This window comes from Hordeum vulgare, chromosome 1H, assembly GCF_904849725.1.
Source record: "Hordeum vulgare subsp. vulgare chromosome 1H, MorexV3_pseudomolecules_assembly, whole genome shotgun sequence".
NCBI lineage: Eukaryota > Viridiplantae > Streptophyta > Magnoliopsida > Poales > Poaceae > Hordeum > Hordeum vulgare.
In genome coordinates, this window is record NC_058518.1 from 158554793 (window position 1) to 158579672 (window position 24880).

The 24880-nt window shown below is 47.1% G+C and overlaps 1 protein-coding gene and 1 pseudogene across 1 annotated transcript; one reads left to right on the forward strand and one right to left on the reverse strand.

Moving 5' to 3' along the window:
* The first annotated feature begins 18448 nt into the window (after positions 1 to 18448).
* LOC123397749 lies at positions 18449 to 19277 on the forward strand (annotated as a pseudogene).
* Positions 19278 to 20066: 789 nt separating this feature from the next.
* LOC123427783 (40S ribosomal protein S7) lies at positions 20067 to 21949 on the reverse strand. Its single transcript, XM_045111903.1, has 5 exons — positions 21815 to 21949; positions 21652 to 21725; positions 21424 to 21547; positions 20501 to 20683; positions 20067 to 20352 (listed from the first exon to the last, which is right to left on the reverse strand). The coding sequence occupies exons 1-5, from the start codon at positions 21887 to 21889 to the stop codon at positions 20230 to 20232; spliced, it is 579 nt and encodes a 192-aa protein (XP_044967838.1). The 5' UTR covers positions 21890 to 21949; the 3' UTR covers positions 20067 to 20229.
* Positions 21950 to 24880: the final 2931 nt, after the last annotated feature.

Below are 24880 nucleotides of genomic sequence, written 5' to 3' on the forward strand. Positions count from 1 at the left end.
CCCAAAACGATAACGGAAAATTGGTAAGAGACATCATAGATTGCACCATATCTAACGAAGTACGATTACGACGTTTGGACACACCATTACGCTGTGGTGTTCCACGCGGTGTCAACTGTGAAACGATTCCACATTGTCTTAAGTGAGCACCAAACTCGAAACTCAGATATTCACCCCCTCGATCATATCGTAGGAACTTGATCTTCTTGTTATGATGATTTTCAACTTCACTCTAAAATTGCTTGAACTTTTCAAATGTTTCAAACTTGTGCTTCATCAAGTAGATATATCCATACCTACTTAAATCATCAATGAAGGTGACAAAATCACGATATCCGTCGCGCCTCCACACTAATTGGACCGCACAAATCGGTATGTATGATCTCCAATAACTCACTTGCATGCTCCATTGTTCCGGAGAACGGAGTCTTAGTCATCTTTCCCATGAGGCATGGTTCGCACGTGTCAAATGATTTAAAATCAAGTGACTCCAAAAGCCCATCAGTATGGAGTTTCTTCATGCGCTTTAGACCAATATGACCTAAGCGGCAGTGCCACAAAAAGGTGGCTCTATCATTGTTAACTCTATATCTTTTGGTCTCAATGTTATGTATATGTGTGTCATCACAATCAAGATTCAATATGAACAAACCCCTCACATTGGGTGCATGACCATAAAAAGTATTACTCATAAAAATAGAACAACCATTATTTTCTGACTTAAATGAATAACCGTCTCGCAATAAAAAAGATCCAGATATAATGTTCATGCTTAACGCATGCACTAAATAACAATTATTGAAGTTCATAACTAATCCTGATGGTAACAGAAGTGAGACTGTGCCGACGGCGATTGCATCAACCTTGGAACCATTTCCCACGCGCATCGTCACTTCATCCTTTGCCAGCCTTCGTTCATTCCGCAGTCCCTGCTTTGAGTTGCAAATATGAGCAACAGAACCGGTATCAAATACCCAGGCACTACTATGAGAGTTGGTTAGGTACACATCAATAACATGTATATCACATATACCTGGTTTGGCGTTGGCCGCCTTCTTATCAGCCAAATACTTGGGGCAGTTGCGCTTCTAGTGACCCATCCCCTTGCAATAATAGCACTATGTTTCTGGCTTAGGTCCAGCCTTGGGTTTCTTCGTCGGATTGGCAACAGTTTTGCCACTCTTATTGGAGTTACCCTTCTTGCCTTTGGCGTTTCTCTTAAAACCTGTGGTCTTATTGACCATCAACACTTGATGCTCTTTCCAGAGTTCTGACTTTGCGACTTTCAGCATCACGAATAACTCGCCGAGTGACTTGTTCATCCCTTGCATGTTATAGTTCAACAGAAAGCTCTTGTAGCTAGGTGGCAGTGATTGAAGAATTCTGTCAGTGATAGCCTCTTGCAGGAGTCCAATCCCCAGCTCAGCTAGACGGTTTGAGTACCTAGACATTTTGAGCACATGCTCACTGACAGAGCAATTCTCCTCCATCTTGCAAGCATAGAATTTATCGGAGGTCTGATACCTCTCGATCTGGGCATTCTTCTGAAAGATAAACTTCAACTCCCGGAACATCTCATATGCTCCATGACATTCAGAGCGTCGTTGAAGTCTCGGTTCCAAGCCATACAAGACTGCACATTGAACTACTGAGTAGTCCTCCTTACGTGATTGCCAAGCGTTCAAAACATCTTGGTCAGACATAGCGGGTGGTCCATCTCCTAGCGCAGCATCAAGGACATAATTATTTTTCCCAGCTTGAAGGATGAGCCTAAGATTACGAGCCCAGTCTACAAAGTTAGGACCATCATCTTTCATCTTAGCTTACTCTAGGAATGTATTGAAATTCAGGGTCGCTATGGGGTGAGCCATTGATCTACAACATAAAATGTTACAAAGTGGACTTAGACTATGTTCAAGACAATTAGAGTTTAACTAATCAAATTACTAATAAAATCCCACTCAAATAGACATCCCTCTAGTTACTTGAGTGTGGCATGATCCAAATTCACTAACTCAAATCCGATCATCACGTGAGTTGAGTGTAGTTTCAGTGGTAAACATCTCTATGCTAATCATATCAACTATACGATTCATGCTCGACCTTTCGGTCTCTTGTGTTCCGAGGCCATGTCTGCACATGCTAGGCTTGTCAAGTTTAACCCGAGTGTTCCGCATGTGCAACTGTTTTGCACCCGTTGTATGTGAACATTGAGTCTATCACACCAGATCATCACGTGGTGTCTCGAAACGACGAACTATCGCAATGGTGCACAGTCGGGGAGAACGCAATTTTACCTTGAAATTTAGTGAGGGATCACCTTATAATGCTACCGTCGTTCTAAGCAAGATAAGGTGCATAAAAGGATTAACATCACATGCAATTCATAAATGACATGATATGGCCATGATCTTGTGCCTCTTGATCTCCATCACCAAAGCATCGGCATGATCTTAATCGTCACCGGCGCCACACCATGATCTCCATCATCGTGCCGCCATCGAGGTTGCCGTGCTATCTATGCTATTACTACTAAAGCTACAACCTAGCAATATAGTAAACACATGTGCAAACACAAACGTTAGTTTAAAGACAACCCTATGGCTCCTGCCGGTTGCCATAGCATAGATGTGCAAGTCTATATTAACTATTACAACATGATCATCTCATACATCCAATATATCACATCATGTCTTTGTCCATATCACATCACAAGCATACCCTGCAAAAACAAGTTAGACGTCCTCTAATTTGTTGTTGCATATTTTACGTGGCTGCTATGGGTATCTAGCATGATCACATCTTACTTACGCAAAAAACCACAACGGAGATGTGCAAATTGCTATTTAACCTCTCTCCAAGGACCGCCTCGGTCAAATCCAATTCAACTAAAGTTGAAGAAACCGGCACCCACCAGTCATCTTTATGCAACGAGTTGCATGTTGGTCGATGAAGCCGGTCTCTTGTAAGCGTACAAGTAATGTTGGTCCGGGCCGCTTCAATCCAACAATACCGCCGAATCGAGAAAAGACTAAGGAGGGCAGCAAATTGAACATCAACGCCCACAAAAACTTTTGTGTTCTACTCGAGATTACATCTACGCATGAACCTAGCCCATGATGCCACTGTTGGGGAACCTTGCATGGGAAACAAAAATTATCCTACGCACACGAAGACCTATCATGGTGATGTTCATCTATGAGAGGGAGATCGGATCCACATACCCTTGTAGATCGCTAAGCGAGAAGCATTAAGAAACGCGGTTGATGTAGTGGTACAGCTTCGTGATTCAAATCACCGTCGTCCCACGATCCGTTCCGATCTAGCGCCGAATGGACGACACCTCCCCGTTCTACACACGTACAACTCGATGACGATCTCCGCCTTCTTGATCTAGCAAGAGATACGGGGAAGTAGACGAGTTCTTCAGCAGCGTGACAGCGCGCCGGTGATGGTGATGATCTATTCCTACAGAGCTCCCCCGAGCTCCGTAGAAAACTGATCTAGAGGAAGAACTACGAAGTAGAGGTTTGAGTTGCACGTGGCAAAAGTTGTGTATCAAAAACCCTAAAACTCTAGTATATATAGGAGGAGGGGAGGGGCTAGCCTTGGGGCTTAAGAGGGCGCTGACGGAGAGAGGAGAGGAGGACTCCAACTCCAATTTAGTTAGGGGAAGGAGGAGTCCTCCTCTTCTTTCCCACCTCCCTCCTTTTTTTCTTTTTTTTGGTTTTCTTTTTCCTAGCGCCATACACCACTTGGGCTGGCCTCACCAGCCCACTAAGGGCTGGTGTGCAACCCTTGGGCTCTTAGGCTCACTCCCGGGTGGGTGGGCCTCTCCCGGTGAAAACACGAAACCCATTCGGCACTCCCAGTACACTCTCGGTAATGCCCGAAATATTTCCGGAGACCAAATGAAACCATCCTATATGTCAATCTTCGTTTCCGGACCATTCCGGAAAACCTCATGACGTCCGCCATCTCATACGGGACTCCAAACAACCTTCGGTCACCAACACTATAACTCAACTATACCGAAACGTCACCGAACCTTAAGTGTGCAGACCCTGCGTGTTCGAGAACTATGTAGACATGACCTGAGACACTCCCCAATTAATATCCAATAGCGGGACCTGGATGTCCATATAGGATCCTACATATTCTACAAAGATCTTATTGGTTGAACCTCTATGCCAAGGATTCATATAATCACGTATAACATTCCCTTTGTCCTTCGGTATGTTACTTGCCCAAGATTTGATCGGCGGTATCCCTATACCTATTTCAATCTCATTACAGGCAAGTATCTTTAATCGTTCCGTAATACAAGATCCCGTGACTAACACTTGAGTCACATTGCTTGCAAGGCTTATATGTGATGATTTATTACCGAGTGGGCCCCGGGATACCTCTCTGTCACACGGAGTGACAAATCCCAGTCTTGATCCATGCTAACTCAACGGACATCTTCGAAGACACCTGTAGAGCACCTTTATAGTCACCCAGTAACATTGTGAAGTTTGATACACATAAGGTATTCCTCCGATGTCAGTGAGTTACATGATCTCATGGTCATAGGAATGAAAACTTGACACGCAGAAAACAATAGCAACAAAATGACACGATCACATGCTACGTTTATAATTTGGTTCTTGTCCATCACATCATTCTCCTAATGATGTGATCCAGTTATCAAGTGACAACACTTGCATATGGTCAGAAAACCTTAACCATCCTTGATCAACTGGCTAGTCAACTAGAGGCTTACTAGGGACATTGTTTTGTCTATATATCCACACATGTATCTATGCTTTCATTCAATACAATTATAGCATGGATAATAAATGATTATCTTGAAACAGGAAATATAATAATAACTATTTTATCATTGCCTCTAGGGCATATTTCCAACAGGTCGGGCACAAATTGTGGATGCATTCGTTGAGACATCAATAATCATCCAACATGCGCTTGAGGGGTCGTTGCTCCCATTGCGCCATTGTCGCAATGACCAACTACACCCATGGAGCTAAGCAAGTTATGAGTGGAATATATAGAAAACATTCAATTTATGAATTATCCCCAAAGTACATAATCAAGAAATGCAAACAAAAGTGCAGATGAACAACTTGCAGGAGCTTTTTTGGAAACATCTACAAAACAAAATGGCAATGAATATGGTCATAGGCGTGAGAAGGGAGAGCCCATAGACACGTATGTGAGTCAATGGAAGGAACGGGGAAAAGCGACGTGCTAGACGTGCAACCCTAAATAAGAAGGCAAAACAAATCCCAGGAGATGGCAAACCAAAGAGCCTCATATGAGAAAGGCGTGTGGACCTATTCTATTTATTCCTCGGATAAATAGAATAATTCACAGAACCTAAAAAACTAAACGGTTGAATCTGCCTCTGTTGGGCTACACAGAGGTGGGTGTTGGTTAACTAAATGGTGCACTAGCACAAATTAGTGGGTTGTGAGGTCACCTTAGCGGGCATCGGGCCCAAGAAGGTCAAGAGGAGGTCGGGCGGAGCTGGGCCTGGCAATGGGCGAGAGGTGGTCCGCGTAGAGGCGCTGGCCCATGCGAGCGCATCCGGAGGCTCGTCGTCCCTCTGCTCACGCCCGAGCACAGGACGGCAGCGGAGGGGCTTGGGGCGACGACTGGGCTCCGATGAGGTGCGACAGGCAGATCCAGCGAGGGTGGGGCCATAGGCAGCGGATACAGTCGGGAACTGGGCGCGGCGAGGCCACAAGGCCAGTAGCGAGGCGCGTAGACGACATCGGCGATAGGCGGGCGGAGCTCGTGGTCGGAGAGCCCGGCAGGGTGGTCAGCGGCGGCGACGGAGCTACAGGCACGACCATGCCGGCGAGGACCTGCACCCGGAGCGGGGAGGATAAACTCCGATGAGCCTGGCCGACGCGAGGAGGTAGCTAGCAGCGGGGAAGACTGAGCTCCCGCGCGGTGCGCGTTTAGGGTGCGTGTAGGCGGCTTCGGGCCCGGGAGGGCCTGATCTGGGCTGCGCGGGCCGCGGTGGCTGGCTGGGTGCACAGGGCGATGTTTGTGCTACAAGTTGGCTGGAGAGGATGCTCGGGGCGACGTGGCACCCTGGGGTTGGCTGAAACGGTGGCGGCGGTGCCAAGTTGCGGAGGGGGGGTCAGCCGACGCTAAAATCAAGGAGGGGCGGCTGGCTGCATGAAAGGGGGCTAGGGCTGGTTTTTGCTAGGGTTGTCCAAAAATTGACTAGAGGGGTCTATATATAGCAATGGGGCTAGGGTTTGATGGTTTTGCTCGTTTTCGGACCCTCTGATCATGATCGGACGGCTCCGACCATTGGGTAGGCTTAGGTGGGCTAGTTGGGTTGTGTAGATGGGCTAGGCTGAGATGAGAGGGAGGTTGTGGCCCATGACAGGTTTTCAAAATCCAACAACGTCTGACAATTAAACCGACTATATTGCCGCTATAGGTTTATCCGTTGGGGTACCAAACGGAGTTAGATTGTGATGAAAGTTGGCACACAGTCTACCTACACTATATTAAGACCGCATGTAAAATTTCAACCCAATCCGAGAAAGTTTTATACACACTTTTAAAGACAATATTTAATGAAGTTGTGGGCGCGTGCGTGTGTGGTTGGTCTCAAAATGGTCAACGACAAAACGGAGAGAACCGGCAACTAATAACGGATGCACGTTTTGAAAATTGACAATACGGGGGGCCGATGCAATGTGCATGATGTGTATGGTGCTATGATGAATGCGTCAAGCAAATAAATCACACGGCAAATCTTCTAGAGCATCGGTTCCGTTTTGTTATAGACCATCTTCATCCTACACCTCCCACGGATTGATAAACCTTAGGTCATCCACTTGAGGGGAAATTGGTATTGTCCTACAGAACTCTGCGCTTGGAGGCCCAACATAGTCTACAAGAACAAAGTTGTGTATTTGACATCACCCGGCGGGCTCGGGATTCGGCCTCCCGGCGCTAGGCGCTCTCTGCTCAGAGGTTAGCCTCGAGCGCGTCAAGCGCGGCACGGTCGTTTCGGAGAGCCCCGCGAGCGGATGAGCTCCCCGTGGGGGTTTCTCCCTCCGCATTCCCCTTCCCCTAGACAGAGCAGCGCCGCTAGCCGCAAGTTGGGGGCACGCCACCCCTCCTGTCGGCGCCCCCAGCAACACCTTCCTCTAGGGTCGGGTGGTCGCACGGCACAAGAGCCTTGTCGGCGAGTCGCACCAGCGAAGGCACTACAGACGTTGCGGCCCTTTGAATCTTGCGCGCGGGCACCCTGCAGGGGTTAATGGATCAATCCATCATACTCATCGATGGCAAGCGAAAATGGATAAGTAGGTTGGCGAACTTATTCGTTGGCGGTGGCCCAATGCCTCTGTGATAGCAGGGGTCATGGGCGCTAGCTGCTGCCACTCCCGAGGGAGGAGGACTGCACCGCAGGATCAGCCTATGACACAATGGCGGCGGCGCTCCTCTTCGGTGCCATGAAAAAAACTGCAGCGGAGGTGAAGGCGAAGAGGAATGGGCGAGCGGCATGCGCTTGTGCAAGGAGGAGCGGTTCACAAGGGAGACGTACAAGAGACGGCAAGCAATGATGGTTTTACCCGTCTCGCGCAGCGGTTTTCTAGGCGGGTGTCTGATTCCTGAGGCGTCGTGGGGGAAGTGGGAGCGTCTCGTCCATCATGGCTCACACATGTCGTCTCCCGACACACAGTTCATCGGGGCCCGTGGAGTTTTGGCCCGCGCCATCTCTTGCCTCGCTTGCGGAACTACGAGGGAGAAGAGGAGCAGTGCCGTAGCACGATGAGGTGCGGCTGCCCTGTCTCTCCTTCTCTATATATAGGGGGAGGGAGGAGGGGAGGGCGCCCTAGGGTTTCCCCTAGGGGGCGGCGGCCAAAGGTAGGGGCGGAGGCTAGGGTTGGGCTCTCCCACCTAGGCACCTTGCCACCCAAGTTGGGCTGGCCGGCTGCCCTAAGGGGTGAGGCCCTCCCTAGCCTAGGTGGGTTGGAGTGTGGGTGGCTCCCAACCCCTTATGGGTTGGTGTGCCACCTCTCCTTGGCCCATGAGGCCCCCCAAGACTTGTCGGGGCCTCCCGAAATCCCTTTCGGTAATATGTCAGTCCATTTGTATGACCGGAACACTTTCGGACTCCGATGACTTTCATCCTATATATCGATCTTCACCTCTAGACCATTCCAGAGTTCCTCGTCATGTCCGCGATCTCATCCGGGACTCCAACAACCTTCGGTCACCAATACAATGACTCGACTATGCTTACATCGTCAACAAAGGTTAAGTGTGTAGACACTGCGGGTTCGAGAACTATGCAGACATGACCGAGACACTCTCCGGTCAATAACCAATAGCGCTACCTGGATGCCCAGATTGGTTCCTACATATTCTACGAAGATCTGTATCGGTCGAACCTCGATGTCAAGGATTCAATCAATCCTGTATACAATTCCCTTTGTCCATTGATGTATTAATTACCCGAGATTCGACCGTCGGTATCTTGGTCATGACGATGATCGTGGTAATAATATCGAAATTTGGGTGCATGCGGATCACTTGATTTCAGTTCTACCTCGAGGTGAGTTTGTCAAAAAAGTTATTAGGTAATTTATATTGATTATTGAAAAGTATTTGGTACTCATCCAGACTAAACTTATGTATTTTTAATTATCAGCTTATTTGTCTCCTCCAAAAACTACAGGGAACATAATAGATCGGACCTACTACACTTATAACTCCGAGCTTACTTGGTTGGAGAAAAATCATCTCATTTCATTTATTCATATGTTGAGCATTATAAGAACAATTACATGATTGGCAATAGTTATCATGGATATGTGCCACTAGTGCACAAGTTGAAGCATTCTAACGTCACTTCAAACTATTTTGTAAGAATGTTTTTACTATTGTGTCACTCGTACATATTTTCCATACATTTTTCTTAAGAAAAACTAGGTTGCTAATTATATTATTATTACTTATGTTCTTCAACAGTACTCCCGTCAGAAACCGTGCCTAAAGTGATATGTACCAAAGGTGGTTTCCATATGGTTAGCTTACGACCAATCTCGATGAGTTACACTCGTAAATACATGATATGTCAAAGTGAAGAAACCATGAAATCAAAGGATGGAGAAACGCAATAGGAGCATCCACGCTACCACTTGGAGACGAATACGTGTGCATCCCTTAAGTTGGAGATAGGTTGACCTGTATTCTTCAATGGGGAGATGTAGGAGTTCAACTTTTTTATGTTTATATACCTAGGAGAGATGAGCAGTTAGTGTTGGTAACTTGTGATACCTTTGTAGCTTGTTATTTAACTTATGATAACTTGGTCACTTGCTAGTTTCTTGCTGGAATGATGAAGAGTTGTTTAACTAGTATGATAACAACTAAAATGATGAAAAGTTACAATGCACTTGTTATATTTTATAACTACTGCTTTTCATTAATCTAAAATCCTTGTAATGTGGTGCGTGTATGTGGATCAAGGTTCAAACCAGAATTTACGTATCAAATGCAATATGATGATATGATCTAGGTGCAATATGATGTAATTCAATTATGTTGGCCTGGAACAATAGCAGCGGCGAGCGGTAGACAATGACCGCCACAGCGCAGCGCAAAACCTGTGATGGGCAACATTGAGTGTTGTGGCGGGCACGATACCGGACCTGCCACTGATCTAGGCCTAACAACGGCGGACGCCCGCCCACCACTGATGGCGTCCTAGAAATGGCGGGAGGTCAGTGGAGGGCAGCCCTGAGAGACTTGCGTGCGAGTGCCGGGTTTTTCTCACCCACCACTGCTAGGCATTCCTACAATAGTGCAAGACTAACCTAGAGCAAAAACTTACTCTCATCTTCCACCCCTAACCCTAGGCAGCTAGGGAAGACTCGTCCCTCCAGGCTGCACCAATGAGTCCATGGATTTGCCTACCACCTCCGCTTCGGCTACTAGTTAAGGTTAGGGTTTTTTAGTCCTCGCATGTACAACGTTCGGGCCGATGGCGGCGCTTCTTCTTCAAGTTTGTCTTCAGGGCTTTGGTCCTCCTCAAGTTTGACCATATGGATGTAGTCGATGGAACTCTGGCGTATATTCATGTCGTTTCTTTGAGGCGGTGTGATTAGGGTTTCTCGTCATTTGGCGAGATTTGTTGTCACTTGCTTCAGATGTATCAAATAGTTCAATGACGATAACTGCGGTTTCAATGCATTAGTCTTTGGGGAGTGGCTACAGGCCTACAGCAGCGCATTGACAATAATGGTCGTCCGATGGTCTTGAAATCTGAATATGATTTCATTGTATTTGAGATGTTTTTGATGAATTTTTATAACAGATTTGATTTTTTCGTGAAGAAAAAAGCTGAGCAATCCTCACTAGTCACGAACACGAATATAGACATGACTGGCAAGAGCCCATATATTAACTCCCCAAATCATCTTTCCAAACTTAACTCCTAAAAGGTTCGGAGATAAAATTTGTAGGCCAGAAAGCGTCTCTTCCTCTCCATCTGTCTTCCATATCTCAATCCACCACGAGTGTGATGAGATCCTGCACAACCGGCACAACGCCTCCTCCATCACGACCTAGAACTCGGGTACTATCCTAGCGTTATGGCCTAACCTCGACCAGCGCTACACATACCCAACGCTCCGATTGTTGTTTCTGTCACGACCGGGGTCAATGGCGGAGACGCAGGCCAGGGCGCAGCTGCTGCGTGCATCACCAACATCAGTCCGCTGCACAATGGATTCTGTTGAATATATTTGTGCATGTATATTATGTTGTAGGTCCATTTCCTAGTTTTTATATAGTTGGGGTTGAGTTGCACAGCTCAAACCTAATTCTCTACATGGTATCACTTTCCTCCACGATCCTACTCTAGCCGTCGCAGTCGCACCCTCCATCGCGACGCCGCCGCCGCTCCGTGTCGCCGCCACATCCCTCCACCGCTTCCGCCACCTTAACACCCATCTCCCGAAGCCACCTCCCTCCTCCTTCGCAGTCGTCGCCCCTGCTACCCTCTCTCACGTCATTGCCTTCCCTCCTGCCGGCCCGCCCGCTGCCATGGTTTCTCCGAGTTCCTCGATCTCCTCAGGCAGCAACCCATTCGTCGGTCCGGATGTCCCCTCGTTCGCGATCTCAACATCTTTGACCGTATTCCGGTGACCTTTGATCAGTCCACCGCATCCTACTCTGCTTGGAAAAGGTACTTTTCCTTGTTGTTCCGTGAGTACCTACTCCACGGTCATGTTGATGGCACTGTGGACTCTCGCCTCATGGTGAACGACGAGGACTGGATGATCCTAGACTCCACCATCATCCGATGGTTCTACCTCACCATATCCAAGGACCTCTTCCACATGGTGGTGTGCGACGAGGATGATGCTTACGCCATCTGGACCAAGCTCGACGGCCTCTTCACCGACAACAAACTTCAGCGCAAGGTCCTTCATGATGAGTTTTACGGGTGCCAGCAGCTTGATTTATCTATAGATGATTTTTGCATGCGCCTCAAAAAGCTCGTCGATGTGCTTCGTGATCTTGACGAGACTATCGGCGATGAGCTCCTGATCAACACCCTTACCGCCGGTCTCAACAAAGACTTTGGGAACGCCACCTCCAACCTTACTCTCATCCCGGAGCCAACCTTTGCTAAGGTGGTGGCGTACCTAAAGTTTGAGGAGCGACGGATGGAGATGGTGCGGATACATGCCACGCACACCACTCTCACCACCCACACCCGCGGTGGATCGGCACCGCCCACGCCTCAGCCACGCCCTGCACCGGCCCTCCCGCGGGCGTCAGCCCCCTTCTTGCCGCAGTAGCCAGCCCCACCTGGCAACAGTCGTCACCTTAGGGGTTCGTGTGGTGAACGCCGGCAACAGCACCTGAACGACGCTCAGGGAGGAGCAGGCCGTCCTCAGCACCAACAGCTTCAGCCGGCTCCGTGGTATGATGGACAGAACCCGTGGACTGATGTCGTGCATGCTTACTCCATGCTGGTCCCACGTGCGCCTCCTCCCGTTATCCTTGACCCGCAGCCTCCCTCGCACCAGACATTTTACGCCGCGCCCCAGCCCTATGGGCCTCTCTCCTACGGACAGCCGTCGCAACCAGGAGGGTTGCCGCCTCTTGCCCCTGACGGCCCTGCCACCGCCGCCGGCCCACATGCTTCCCCAGCCTCGGGACCCGCTCCCACTTCGTCCAACTACACCGGCGACGGTGACTAGTACATAGACACCAAAGTTGCATCTCATATGGCTGCTCATCTCGGTATCCTTCACACCTCTTATCCCTGTTTTGAATCAACGAATGATTGAGTGATTACATCGATGGTTACAGGGTGCAATATATATGAACCAGAGGAACACGACGGTTCAGAGAGATGTCGGTTCCAGACAAGCGGGAGAAGCGTCGGTTGAGGAAGAGAACCGCCCGACGGTTTGGGAGAGGAGGAGATTCCCTAATACATTTATGTAATAAATCTTAACACTCCCCCTAATCTACGCTTGACCACATAGAATCATCTCACGATTGTCCGGGTAGTGCCATCATTTCAAACAACCAGTCTTCAGGAAATTCTTCATGAAAACTTTGATGAGAACCTGAAACATAAACTTCACAAAAATAGCATAATGTGATGTTATTGAACAAGGATATCTCAAGAAGAGACTCCCCCTGTTGCCTGCAAGTCTCTAAGTCGTCGCATACCAATTCCATGAACATATTTTTGGAATGTTGAATTTGGTAGAGACTTAGTAAATAAATCAGCAAGGTTGTCACATGATTTGACTTGTAGGATGCTTATTTCCCTGCTTTTCTGAAGATTGTGGGGCAAAACCATTTAGGAGAAATATGCTTAGTGATATTACTCTTGATGTATCCTGTTTGCATCTGTGCAACACAGGCCGCATTATCCTCATAGATAATGGTGGGTGATTTCATTGACCCAATTCCACATGACTGTTGTATGTGGTTTATCATTCTCCGAAGCCATACACATTCACATGATGCTTCAAATAATGAAATTATTTCAGAATGATTGGTAGATGTAGCTACTAGAGTCTGTTTTGAAGACTTCCATGATATAGTTGTACCACCATGTAGGAACACAAAGCCGGTCTGAGATCTGGCATTATGGGGATCAGACAAATAACCGGCATCTGCATACCCAATCATATCAGAGTCCAGATTTTGCTGGAACTGGAAAAATAGGCCAAGATCCTTTGTGCCTTGGAGATATCGAAAGATATTCTTTACTCCAGACCAATGTCGTTTGGTGGGAGCTGCGTTGTGTCTAGCAAGTAGATTCACTGCAAATGCAATATCAGGTCTTGTGCAATTTGCAAGATACATAAGCGCTCCAACAGCACTCAGATATGGAACTTCAGGTCCCAACACCTCTTCTCCATCATCCCTCGGTCTGAACGGATCTTTCTCTACGTCTAGAGATCGAACCACCATAGGAGTTTTAGATGGATAGGATTTGTCCATATTAAATTTCTCCAATATTTTCTGGATATAGGCAGCTTGGTGTACCATGATTCCTGAGGGAAGGTGCTCAAGTTGAATACCTAAGCAAAATTTGGTTTTACCCAAATCCTTCATCTCAAATTCCATCTTTAGGTGATTGCTTGCTTCATCAATGTCTGGTGCACTGCCGATGATGTTGAGATCATCAACATACACAGAAATGATGCAAAATCATGTGGATGACTTCTTGATGAAGACGCATGGGCAATCATCACTATTGGAGTAACCTTTCTGAAGAAGGAACTCACTTAGTCGGTTGTACCACATCCGTCCCGACTGTTTTAAGCCATACAATGACTTATTCAGCTTTACACAATACATGTTCCGTTTTGCACTGTTATTCGGGATAGAGATTCCGTCAGGAACCTTCATATATATGTCCGAATCTAGTGACGCGTAAAGATATGCGGTCACGACGTCCATCAACTGCGTGGATAGACGATTTTGTACTGCCATAGATATAAGATATCGGAAAGTTGTTCCACTCATTACTGGAGAGTATGTCTCATTGAAATCAATGTCGGGTTTCTGCGTAAAACCTTGTGCTATGAGCCTTGCTTTATATCTCACCACCTCATTGTTCTCATTCCGTTTCCAGAGGAAAACCCATTTGAATCCCACAGGGAAAACATTGGGAGGTGTAGGTATTGCTTTAGTGAATACCTTCCTTTTGTTAAGCGAGGCAATTTCTGCTTGGATTGCATCCTTCCATTTAGGCCAGTCAGAGTGCCTTTGGCACTCAACGATAGACCTTGGATCATGATCAGTGATAAGGGTATCTGCAATCTTTTCAGCAAAATATATGTCGACAGTCGTAGTCTTGCGGTCAAATGATTCTCGAGAATCAACATAGTTGATGGAAACTTCTTGCACCCCTAGAGACTCTTCGTGATTTCCCAATACGATTGAGTCTGGGTGTTCCGATGTTCCAGCTAGTTTGTGCACACAGGAGCTGGGTTGTGAAGGTTGCCCTTCCACTCGGTGTGAACTACCCATCAGGTGTTTGTCAACGTTGAGTTGACCTGCATTTACTGACTCTGAGGATTTTCTCCTTGATTTCCTTTGCTGCTTGCTAGAAGCTAGCTCCAGGTCAGAAGCCATACTACTCCCCTCTTTTTAGGAACAGGAAGTTGAGTGGTTTTTATTGGTACCTCCACTCTTTCTGGCGCGTTTCTGGTCGGATTTAAGGATTTTGTAACACCTTTTAGATCAGTAAATGAATCTGGCAGATTATTTGCAAGATGTTGCAAATTAATGATCTTCCGAACTTGAAGTTTGGTCTCATGGGTACGTGGATCAGAGGATGAAATGGCATGAGCATTCCAATCGATTTCCGGGCATTCTTTCTGGTACTTGAAATCTCCCCCTAATGCCGGGAAATGTTCCTCATTAAATATGCAATCAGCGTGACGGGCTGTGAACAGATCCCCAGTTAGGGGTTCCACGTACTTGATAATCGACGGCGATTTGTACCCCACATAGATCCCCAACTTTCTGTGTGGGCTCATAGATGTTTGCTGTGGTGGTGAGATTGGGATGTATGCACCACATCCGAACTTACACAGATGGGAAATGCTTGGAGGATTTCCACGTACCAATTCCAGAGGGGAAGAACTGTGATATGCAGTTGGCCTCAATTGTATCAAGTCAGCAGCGTGTAAAACTGCATGACCCCAACAAGAGGTTGGCAAGTTACAATTCGTCAACAAAGGTCTTGTGATGAGTTTAATCCTCTTAATTAATGCTTCAGCCAAACCATTTTGTGTATGGACATATGAGACAGAGTGCTGAACTTCAATCCCCAAAGCCATGCAATAATCATTGAAAGCACGTGAGGAGAATTCTGCAGCGCTGTCCATTCGAATTGTCTTAATTCGACTTTCACGATAATGGGCTTGCAACTTAATGACTTGTCGCATTATCTTGGCAAATGCATGGTTCCATGTGGATAAAAGACACACATGTGACCATCGTGTAGATGCGTCAATGAGAACCATGAAATACCTGAAAGGTCCAGATAATGGTTTAATGGGACCACAAATGTCTCCTTGAATACGTTCAAGGAACTGAAGTGGTTCAGCTTGTATTTTGAGATGCGAGGGTCTCAAAATTAGCTTTCCCGTGGCACAAGATGTGCACACAAAATCAGAAGATTGAGGAAATTTTGACTCAAGCAAATTATGAACAATGGAATTGCTAGTAATTTTTCTCATCATCCCGATTCCGGGATGGCCCAGGCGATCATGCCAGGTTTGGAATGCGTCAACATTCTGAAAAATTACTTTGTATGCAACATGTTCCACGGGTTTGATGTACGTATAGTACAAACCAGACGATAGAGAAGGAATTTTCTCATGTACTTTTTTGCCATATCCGTGATTTTTAGTAAAGAGTGGATACTCCTCTTTGTTGTCTTCATGGGTTTCAATATGAAAACCATTCTTACGGATATCTCGATAACTGATCAGGGTACGTGAAGAATCAGGATACAATAAAGCATCCTCGATTGTCACTTGTGTACCACCTGGGAGGGTGAATATGGCACGTCGAGTACCAACAATCACTGTATCGCGTCCAGAGATAGTTAGAATATCTCCATTCATCTTTTTCAGAGTTTGGAAATATTTCATCTCCCTCAGTATGGAGTTTGTGGTACCACTGTCCACAAGGCATAATTCCTCTTCCATCGGATTGTCCCCGTAGAAAAACTATATAAAAACAAAAGAATTTTCAATAAGATAGAATACAATCTTTATTATATCAAATGTGTTGATACAATACAATATAAAGACAACAACAAACTTATGTTCTTATTACAATCATCACAAATGGACATAGTTAAGTAGATCACTAAGGAGGTCGAGGGACTAGTCAAAGTCGCCAAACACATCGTTTGAGGTGTACTCAAGTAACATGGCCTCCGTTTCAGCAGGGTCCTCAAGTGGATAAGGAATCTTGGCGTTGCTCGGTCTAGGAGGAATATCGTGTGAATCGCCAGCTCCATTTGCGCTATGCGGATGTAGGTTGAAGTTAGCTTCAAGCCTTTTCCCTTGAGGTGCTTTGCGTCCGTGAGATTGCTGGTACAGCATGACCAGATGCTTGGGCATTGAGCACTTTTCAGTAGAATGCGAGTAGCATCCACACTTGTTGCAAAGTTTAGTTTTATCGAACTTTGGCTTTGCAGTGCCTTTGCCCTTGCCCATGTTTCTGAATTTTCTGTTCCCATTGCGCTTGTGCTTGTGCTCAGAATTGGAATGTTTACCTCAAAAGGTACCATTAAACTTCTGTCTATTCGCGACATTCAGATGAACTTCAGGTAAAGGTTGTGCCCCAACTGGACGCTGAGAGCCATTCTTAGCGAGTAGCTCATCATGCTTTTCAGCCTGAAGTAACATGTGAATAAGCTCGGAATAGACAGTGTAGTTGCGAGCATGATATTGCTGTTGGAGGATCCTATCTGAAGGGAGCATAGTAGATAAAGTTTTCTCTATCTTCTTCCCCTCAGTAGGTTCCTTCTCACAAAAGCACAGTTTGGAACATATCTTATGAACAGCATGATTATACTCACCAATGGACTTGAAATCCTGAAGACGGAGATGAGTCCAATCATGAAGTGCTTCTGGCAGGACTACTGTCTTCTACTGTTCATACCTCGTTTTGAGGGCCAGAAACAGAGTACTAGGAGATTCCTCCTGTAAATACTCAGACTTGAGGTCTGGATGAATATGGTGCCTTATGATGTATAAGGCAGCATAATTCTGTTGTTCTGTCAGCGGCGTGGCTCCAGCCGGGAGAGGAGTCTTAGGAGGCTGGATTGCACGCGCAATCCCACGGGACGCAAGACTGATCTTGATGTCCATGGCCCATGTAGGATAGTTGTGGCCATTGAGGGCAAGCTCCTCAAACTCTTTGGCAGTCATCTTTGCCTACATGGAGGACCATAGATAATTAATTTGCGGGTGGTAAATTAAAAACCATCATGGTTGGGTAATAAGAATGCAAAAATTTGGTACTCAAGTGAAACTTGAAAAAATAAATTCTCAACCTCAATTGTGTGAACATGCACATTAAAGATCACTTAGATCTCACGGTAATGGACTGCATGGACATTACCTTGTGTATGCTACAATTTAGATATAAGGAATACACGTTGAAGGTAATCGCATGTCAAGATTGACAAAACATAGACCTTAGAGTAAGAGGGGATAGTCTGCAAATGAGCAGTAGATCCCAACTCATCACCTTGTGATTCCAAATATAATAAGGGAGAAAATATACAAAAAAAATTGCAAGTTTGATATGCGAGAGAAGATGATCTCAATCGCAAGCACATGTTCAAGAGAACTGAATATGTGGTAAACACATAGAACATGTCATTCTTCCCAGATGAAATCTGGTACTTTATTTATATGCAATCCATTACATAATATAAACACACCTACTAATAATTACACAAGTCCTAACATAGAATAAATCTAAAACAGGACTAAAATGTAAGTAGTTGTCAAACTAAGTACTAAACAGTACTAAACATAGTCTAAAATTGCACAAATACAATAATTAGTACTAATGTTAAGAAAACAGAGAAAAAAAACAGTTTGGCCGGCCCATGGAGCCGCTGCACCGCACAGGGGAGTTGGCAGCCGCCTCGGGCGCCTGGGCCTGGGCCTGCCCGGCCTTTGGCCGGCCCACTCGCCACCGCACCGCATAAGGGACACGGGGAGAGGGTGGATCGGATAAGGGTCAGAATATCTGACCCCCGCACCACCTCTGCTCGATCCCCACTGCCACACAGCGGCGCCGACGGGGAGGAGTGGCCGCCGCATCCCCTTGCGACTCCGGTCGTCACCGGCGCAGCCCCGCCGAGCTCTCATCGTCCGAAGAAGATCCGATGAAGACGGCGTCCGGGCGCGCAACCTCTGGCGCGGCGCTGGCGAGTCCGAGGCTCGTCGGGGTCCACGAGCCGGCGCGGCGGCCGGGACGACGGTCGATGGCGGCGACAGCGCGCCCGAAGAGTCGGCCGAAACGCCTCTCCGCGCGGCTGGTCGAGCCCGCGGTCGTTTCCAGCGGTGGCGCGGCCTCCTCGTCCACCAAGGCACGCATCGGGACGGGCACGTAGCCAGGAGGGCCACGGCTCGGGCCGGCGGTCTCGGCGGCCGGCGTGGGCGTCGGCGGCGCCATCCAAGCCGTCGGTGGAGGAGGTGGTGGAGGCGGAGATCCGGGGGGCGGGGCAGGCGCAGCTGCATCCTCGTGCACCGCAAGGGCGCTCGGGCCGGCCACTAGCGAGGGGTCGAACCCCATCGGCATAGGGCCACGGGTGCGAGGAGCACCGCGTTGGGCTCATCCGGCGGCGCGGAGGCCGCTTCTAGAGGCGTAGTAACCTCCACGCGCATCCCTTCGAGTGCCATGGTAACCGCGTCCAGCGGCATCGCGGCCGAAGCGGCGGATAGCTTGCATCCTGCGACGGAAGCGCCGGAGTCCACCTACTCCATGGCGGCGACGGGCTATGAGGCAGTAGCGGCGACCATCCTCACGGATGAGGCGAAGGAAAAAAGGAGACGAGGCCTGGCATCTCACCGGCGGCAAGTTCCCCTTCCCTTCTCTCCTTCTCTGTTTGCTTTCGCTCTCTGTGGTAGCGCTCGTGCTGATAACGTGTTTTGAATCAACGAATGATTGAGTGATTACATCGATGGTTACAGGGTGCAATATATATGACCCAGAGGAACACGACGGTTCAGAGAGGTTCCAGACAAGCGGGAGAAGCGTCGGTTGAGGAAGAGAACCGCCCGACGGTTTGGGAGAGGAGGAGATTCCCTAATACATTTATGTAATAAATCTTAACAATCCCGTCAACACTTCTACTCGCATCACTGTCAACGACAGTTCCTCTCTTCCCATTACCCACATAGGACATGCATCTTTTCCTTCTACATTTACGTCACTTTCTTTTTCTTTATCTAACATGTTTCTGTTCGTTATTTTACTCGTGAAAATCCCGTCACCGTCACTTTCTTTTTCTTTATCTAACATGTTTCTATTCGTTATTTTACTCATGAAAATCCCGTCACCGTTGAATTTGATATGTTTGGTTTCTCTGTCACTGTTAAATTTGATATGTTTAGTTTCTCTGTCAAGGACGCTCCGTACCCGGATGGTCCACCACCGATGTGATAGCTCCGTACCCGGATGGTCCACCACCGATGTGATAGCTCTAACAACCTCTACCCAGTCCTCTCCACCACCTTTGCCCCTCCTGTCACCCTCATCACTGGTGTATCGATGTGATAGCTCTGACGACCTCTACCCAGTCCTCTCCACCACCTTTGCCCTTCCTGTCACCCTCATCACTGGTGTGGACCTTTGGCATGCTCGCTTGGGTCATCCCAAGCCTACAGCAAGCTTTCCAGGTTTGATGTTGGGACATTTCAAGGGTTCAGCCCCTACAGTTTTGGGGGCCTGAATTTTCAAGATGACTAAGTGTTCCGTCCACATAACCGAAAAGGTGAAACTTAAAATTCAACAATTTTCACTAGCAAATATTTAGGTTCAGCATCACAGCTATAATTTTGATTTTTTGAGTACATGATCCAAATAACAAAGAGCTCAAGCAAGCGGTTGCATATTCAATACATGAACAAGAGAGCCAGCCAATATGCAAATCAAGAAGGATCTTCAAGCAGTTTCAGCAACGGGGTACTCGTATACCACATCCTTGCCACAAAGCCTGCGGTACACTGAAGTGAAGGTATCCAACTTGTACTCTGTGTTGTTGCGTTCCTTTGGGTCCAAGAAGATCTTCAGGCCACCAGTAAAATAAACAGGGCACCAAAAATATTGTTTGGATCAAAAGGATCAGTGCTGATCAATTCAGAAATTCTCTATACAATAATTGGAAATTCTCTATACAATAATTAGCTACAGCAATGCAGTGGTCAAATCTTACCTTGATGATTTTCGAGCCATCAAGACGATATCTGACACGTTTCCCCACAATCTCAGCTGGGTAAACAACATCCTCCAAAAGACCATCATGAACAGCAGTCAAAGTTCTTGTACGAGGGCGAACAACAGCAGAACCTTTTTTGGGTGGCCTCACAATCCGCCTTGTTGCAACAATAACAACGTCCTGCATTGAGTCATAGTCAACTACACAATTCAGCAAGCATGGAAGAAAAAGGAACTTGGCTAACTTCTGCTTCAGCTTAATTGGGGGGTTTGGGCATGTTTCATAGGTGAAAGATACAACTACTAGGAAATTTCTCCATCGGCATATTTTTGGCAATTACAGGAAGTGACATGAATACAATAATTGTCTAAACAAAATTAGGGGGTATTGGCATGTTTAATAGGCAAAAGACATGACTACTAAGAAATTTCTCCATCGGCGTATTTTTAGACTAACAAACAAATTCTTCATTAGACAAATAACATTGAATGGAAGATGCCAAACATTGTAAATGACACCTGACAAAGAAGGCAATAAGAAATAACGGCCACAGCATTCGAGTAAATACATCTCTTCCAAACCGAAAACACATGCCCATTCGTACAGCGTCCTAGTTGTAGACGAGGTAGCATACTGGTGAACATTGCACACACACAGGTATCGTATTGTATTTGTAGTAGCAGAGTGCAGTGCAAAACAGAACAGGATTCAGGCGGAGCGTAGACACATGCTCTCTGGTAAGGCAGTAAATTGTTATGGCTATAGGGGATTACCATCTTGTCTACGCAATCTACAACACATAAGCAATCCTTCTGACTAGCAAACTTACTCCAACTGACTCCTATGTGAAATAATGATTACTAGATCAGACTGTTCTTCAAAGGAAAGGATTCTAACAAGGTGAATGGCATTCCACAAACCTTGCCGCTGAACTTCTTCTCGAGCTCCCTGACGAGCCTGACGTGGATCTTCCTGAAGGACTTGCGGAGCCTGTACGGGACGTGGATGACCACGGCCTTCCTGTTCCCTGCAACATCCATCTGGCTGCAACAAGAGGCCGCACAAACCAGAAACCATCATCGCCTTCACTGCCAATTGGACTGCTCAACTGAAACGAAAATCAAGGTTAAGGCTGGCTGATGGCTTACAAGGCGGCGTTGATGTAGAGGTCTTTGACGTCGCTCTTGAGCTCCTGGTTGCCATTCTCCAGGTCGAAGAAAGCCTACAAAGACGAAACGGCGGTGGTGAAACACGGAGCCCAGAGACCACACGCAAGGGCAGTGACGTCAGACGAGAGGGCTTCCTAGCTACCTGCGCGACGGAGTCCTCGAACTCGGAGGGCTCGAGGCCCTTGTCCTTCTGGATCTTCTTCCTCGCCGTGTACATGGTGCTTTCGCCCTTTCTTCGCCTGAGGTCGAGGTGTGGCGGCCACGGAGGTAGGGTTTAGAGGCGGCCGCGAGTAGTGGGATATGTTTTTATAGGTCTAAGGGGATCCCAAAATGTTTGTGGGCTGGGCCATGCTGGGCACAAAAGGCCTGTTGCATTGGCCAATATCGATCTTTATCAAGATTTGTTTTTTCGGACTCGTGTTTGTGGAAATTCATCCATAAACATAAGTCAAAGTCCGACGAACACACACTGTTCCATTAGCAGATTATCAAAAAGGTTTTAACAGATTCAATATAAAGATTCATAACAGCGGATCAAAGAAGCACGTACATGTGCTACCTGCTTCTTCTTCCTTTTTTATGAGAATCATTGCCACTTTATGCCACTTTATTCAACGTTTAAAGTCTTGTCTCATACAATCTCCAAGCTAACACACTCAGGAGACACATGGATCCAAGTTTTACATAAGAATTTCAAGCAACCTTCCCTAACTAAGACATGTGCAACTTTGTTTGCACAACGTCGCACCCAAACAACCCTACAATCTACGAAAGAACTGATCAAGCCTTTTACTTCATCAAGCAATTGACCATTAGTCCCTACAAGCTACCTCCCTCCCCTCCCACGATAGAGTCGCTGGCCACCTCGACCACGACGGCCACCACACCCCGGCGATGCCCGCCCGGGTAGGGACGCCACCTCTCCACACCTCATGGGGCGCTCCCGCCCCGCATGCTTCGAATCTGCGCGGTCCACCTCAGTAGACAACAAGGAGTGGGGGCAACCGGCCTCGGTCCGTGATCTCGCCAGGTCCAGCGGTCCATCAGATCTGTTGAACTCTCAGCCTCACCCTGGCTCGTCAACGGCAACCCCAAGCTCCCGCTGCGAATCCTGCTCCGGGGGGAGTGCTCCAAGACCGCGGCCGCCTTCTCCACCCCGGATACTGCTAGGGATCCCTCTTTCGGGCAGTAAAGGCTAAAACCCATTGTGGTTCGCTCTTCCCCGTGCCTGAGCCCCTTCCCTTCAGGCCATTGCAATGAATGGACGAAAGTCGAATACCGCAAGAAACGTCGTGCCACCAAACGCCCTCAGCTCGGTCCGGAGAACGCTCCGCGGCTGCGCTTTTGTGACAGCCCGAGACCGACGCTCCAGAAGATTCCCTTTTATTCCGTTGTCGCCGTGTGATTCATTGGGTAGTTGCATTTGTTGGAAATATTCCCTAGAGGCAATGATAAATAGTTATTATTATATTTCCTGGTAAAAGATAATCGTGTATTATCCATGCTATAATTGTATTGAATGAAAAATAGATACATGTGTGGATACATAGACAAAACAATGTCCCTAGCAAGCCTCTAGTTGGCTAGCCAGTTGATCAATGATAGTCAAGGTTTTCTGACTATATGCAAGTGTTGTCACTTGATAACTAGATCACATCATTAGGAGAATCATGTGATGGACTAGACCCAAACTATGAACGTAGCATATTGATCGTGTCGTTTTATTGCTATTGTTTTCTGCGTGTCAAGTATTTATTCCTATGACCATGAGATCATATAACTCACTCGCACTGGAGGAATACCTTGTGTGCATCAAACGTCGCAACGTAACTGCTGACTATAAAGGTGCTCTACAGGTATCTCCGAAGTTGTCCATTGAGTTAGTATGGATCAAGACTGGGATTTGTCACTCCGTGTGACGAAGAGGTATCTCGGGGCCCACTCGGTAATACAACATCACACAGAAGCCTTGCAAGCAATGTGTAATGCCCAAGATGCGATCCTATCCTTATTTTGGCACGAGGGCCTCGACAGGGATAGAAGCACATCTCGTCGTTTCGCAAGAATGGATATCGTTACAAGTACATGTACTGAAAAGATGAGATATATGGAATTGGCTTACACTCGCCACAAGCTACATCACAGTCACATCAGTAAAATACATAAATATCACGAAGAAGAGTGGGGTCCGACTACGGACGAAAATAAACGAGAAAAGAAACTGACGTCCATCCTTGTTATCCCAGGCTGCCAGCCAGGAACCCATCCTAGATCGATGAAGAAGAAGAAGAAACTCCAAATGAACAATCAACGCGCTCGCGTCAAGTAACATTTACCTGTACCTGCAACTGGTGTTGTAGTAATTTGTGAGCCATACGGGACTCAGCAATCTCATTTCCAAAGGTATCAAGACTAGCAAAGCTTAATGGGTGAGGTATGGTTAAGTGGTGAGGCTACAGCAAGCGACTAAGCAATATATGAGGTGGCTAACTTACGAGTACAAGAATAAAGAGTGGGATGATCTACGCATAGCGGACGTGAACTACTGATGATCGAATGAATGATCGTGAACACCTACTTACGTCAGACATAACCCCACCGTGTCCTCGGTCGGAGAAGGAACTCACGAAAAAGACAATCATTGTTACGCACTCAGTTGGCGTATTTTAATTAAGTTAACTTCAAGTTATCTAGAACCAGTGTTAAACAAAGTTTCCACGTTGCCACATAACCGCGGGCATGACTTTCCGAAAGATTTAACCCTGCAGGGGTGCTCCAACTAGTCCATCACAAATTACCACAAGCTGCATAGAAATCATCGATCACGAAACTCGCGGTCTCGTCGGACTCCTTAGTGGAAAACCTCAACTCTCAAATTACCCAAAGCATCACCGAAATCCCGATGCACAAGACATTCGTCAAAGGTAAAACTAATCGAGCAAGGCCGCCCGACGTGTCGACGATCCCGATAGGAGTCGCGTATCTCAGGACACGGCGGATTTTCCAAACTTTCGGTAGGCCAATCGCACAGTTGACCATGGTAGCCACCGACGGTTGACATGTTGTACCAACACTCATGCGGAGCACTGGCCCGGGGGGGTTGATTAATTATCCTCGGGGTCTGGAAAGTCCCTATGCAATTTTATTAGGTTATTAGGCGAATGTAAAACCAAAGTTGGGCCTTGCCAGACCAGTCTTAATCTAAAAC

Coding starts and splice junctions, on each gene's coding strand:
- LOC123427783 (XM_045111903.1), bottom strand. CDS start 21,889: ATGTACACGGCGAGGAAGAAGATCCAGAAGGACAAGGGCCTCGAGCCC. Junction 21,726..21,814: donor TCGAGGACTCCGTCGCGCAG/GTAGCTAGGAAG, acceptor TCGTCTTTGTAG/GCTTTCTTCGACCTGGAGAA. Junction 20,353..20,500: donor ATGGCTCGAAAATCATCAAG/GTAAGATTTGAC, acceptor GGTGGCCTGAAG/ATCTTCTTGGACCCAAAGGA.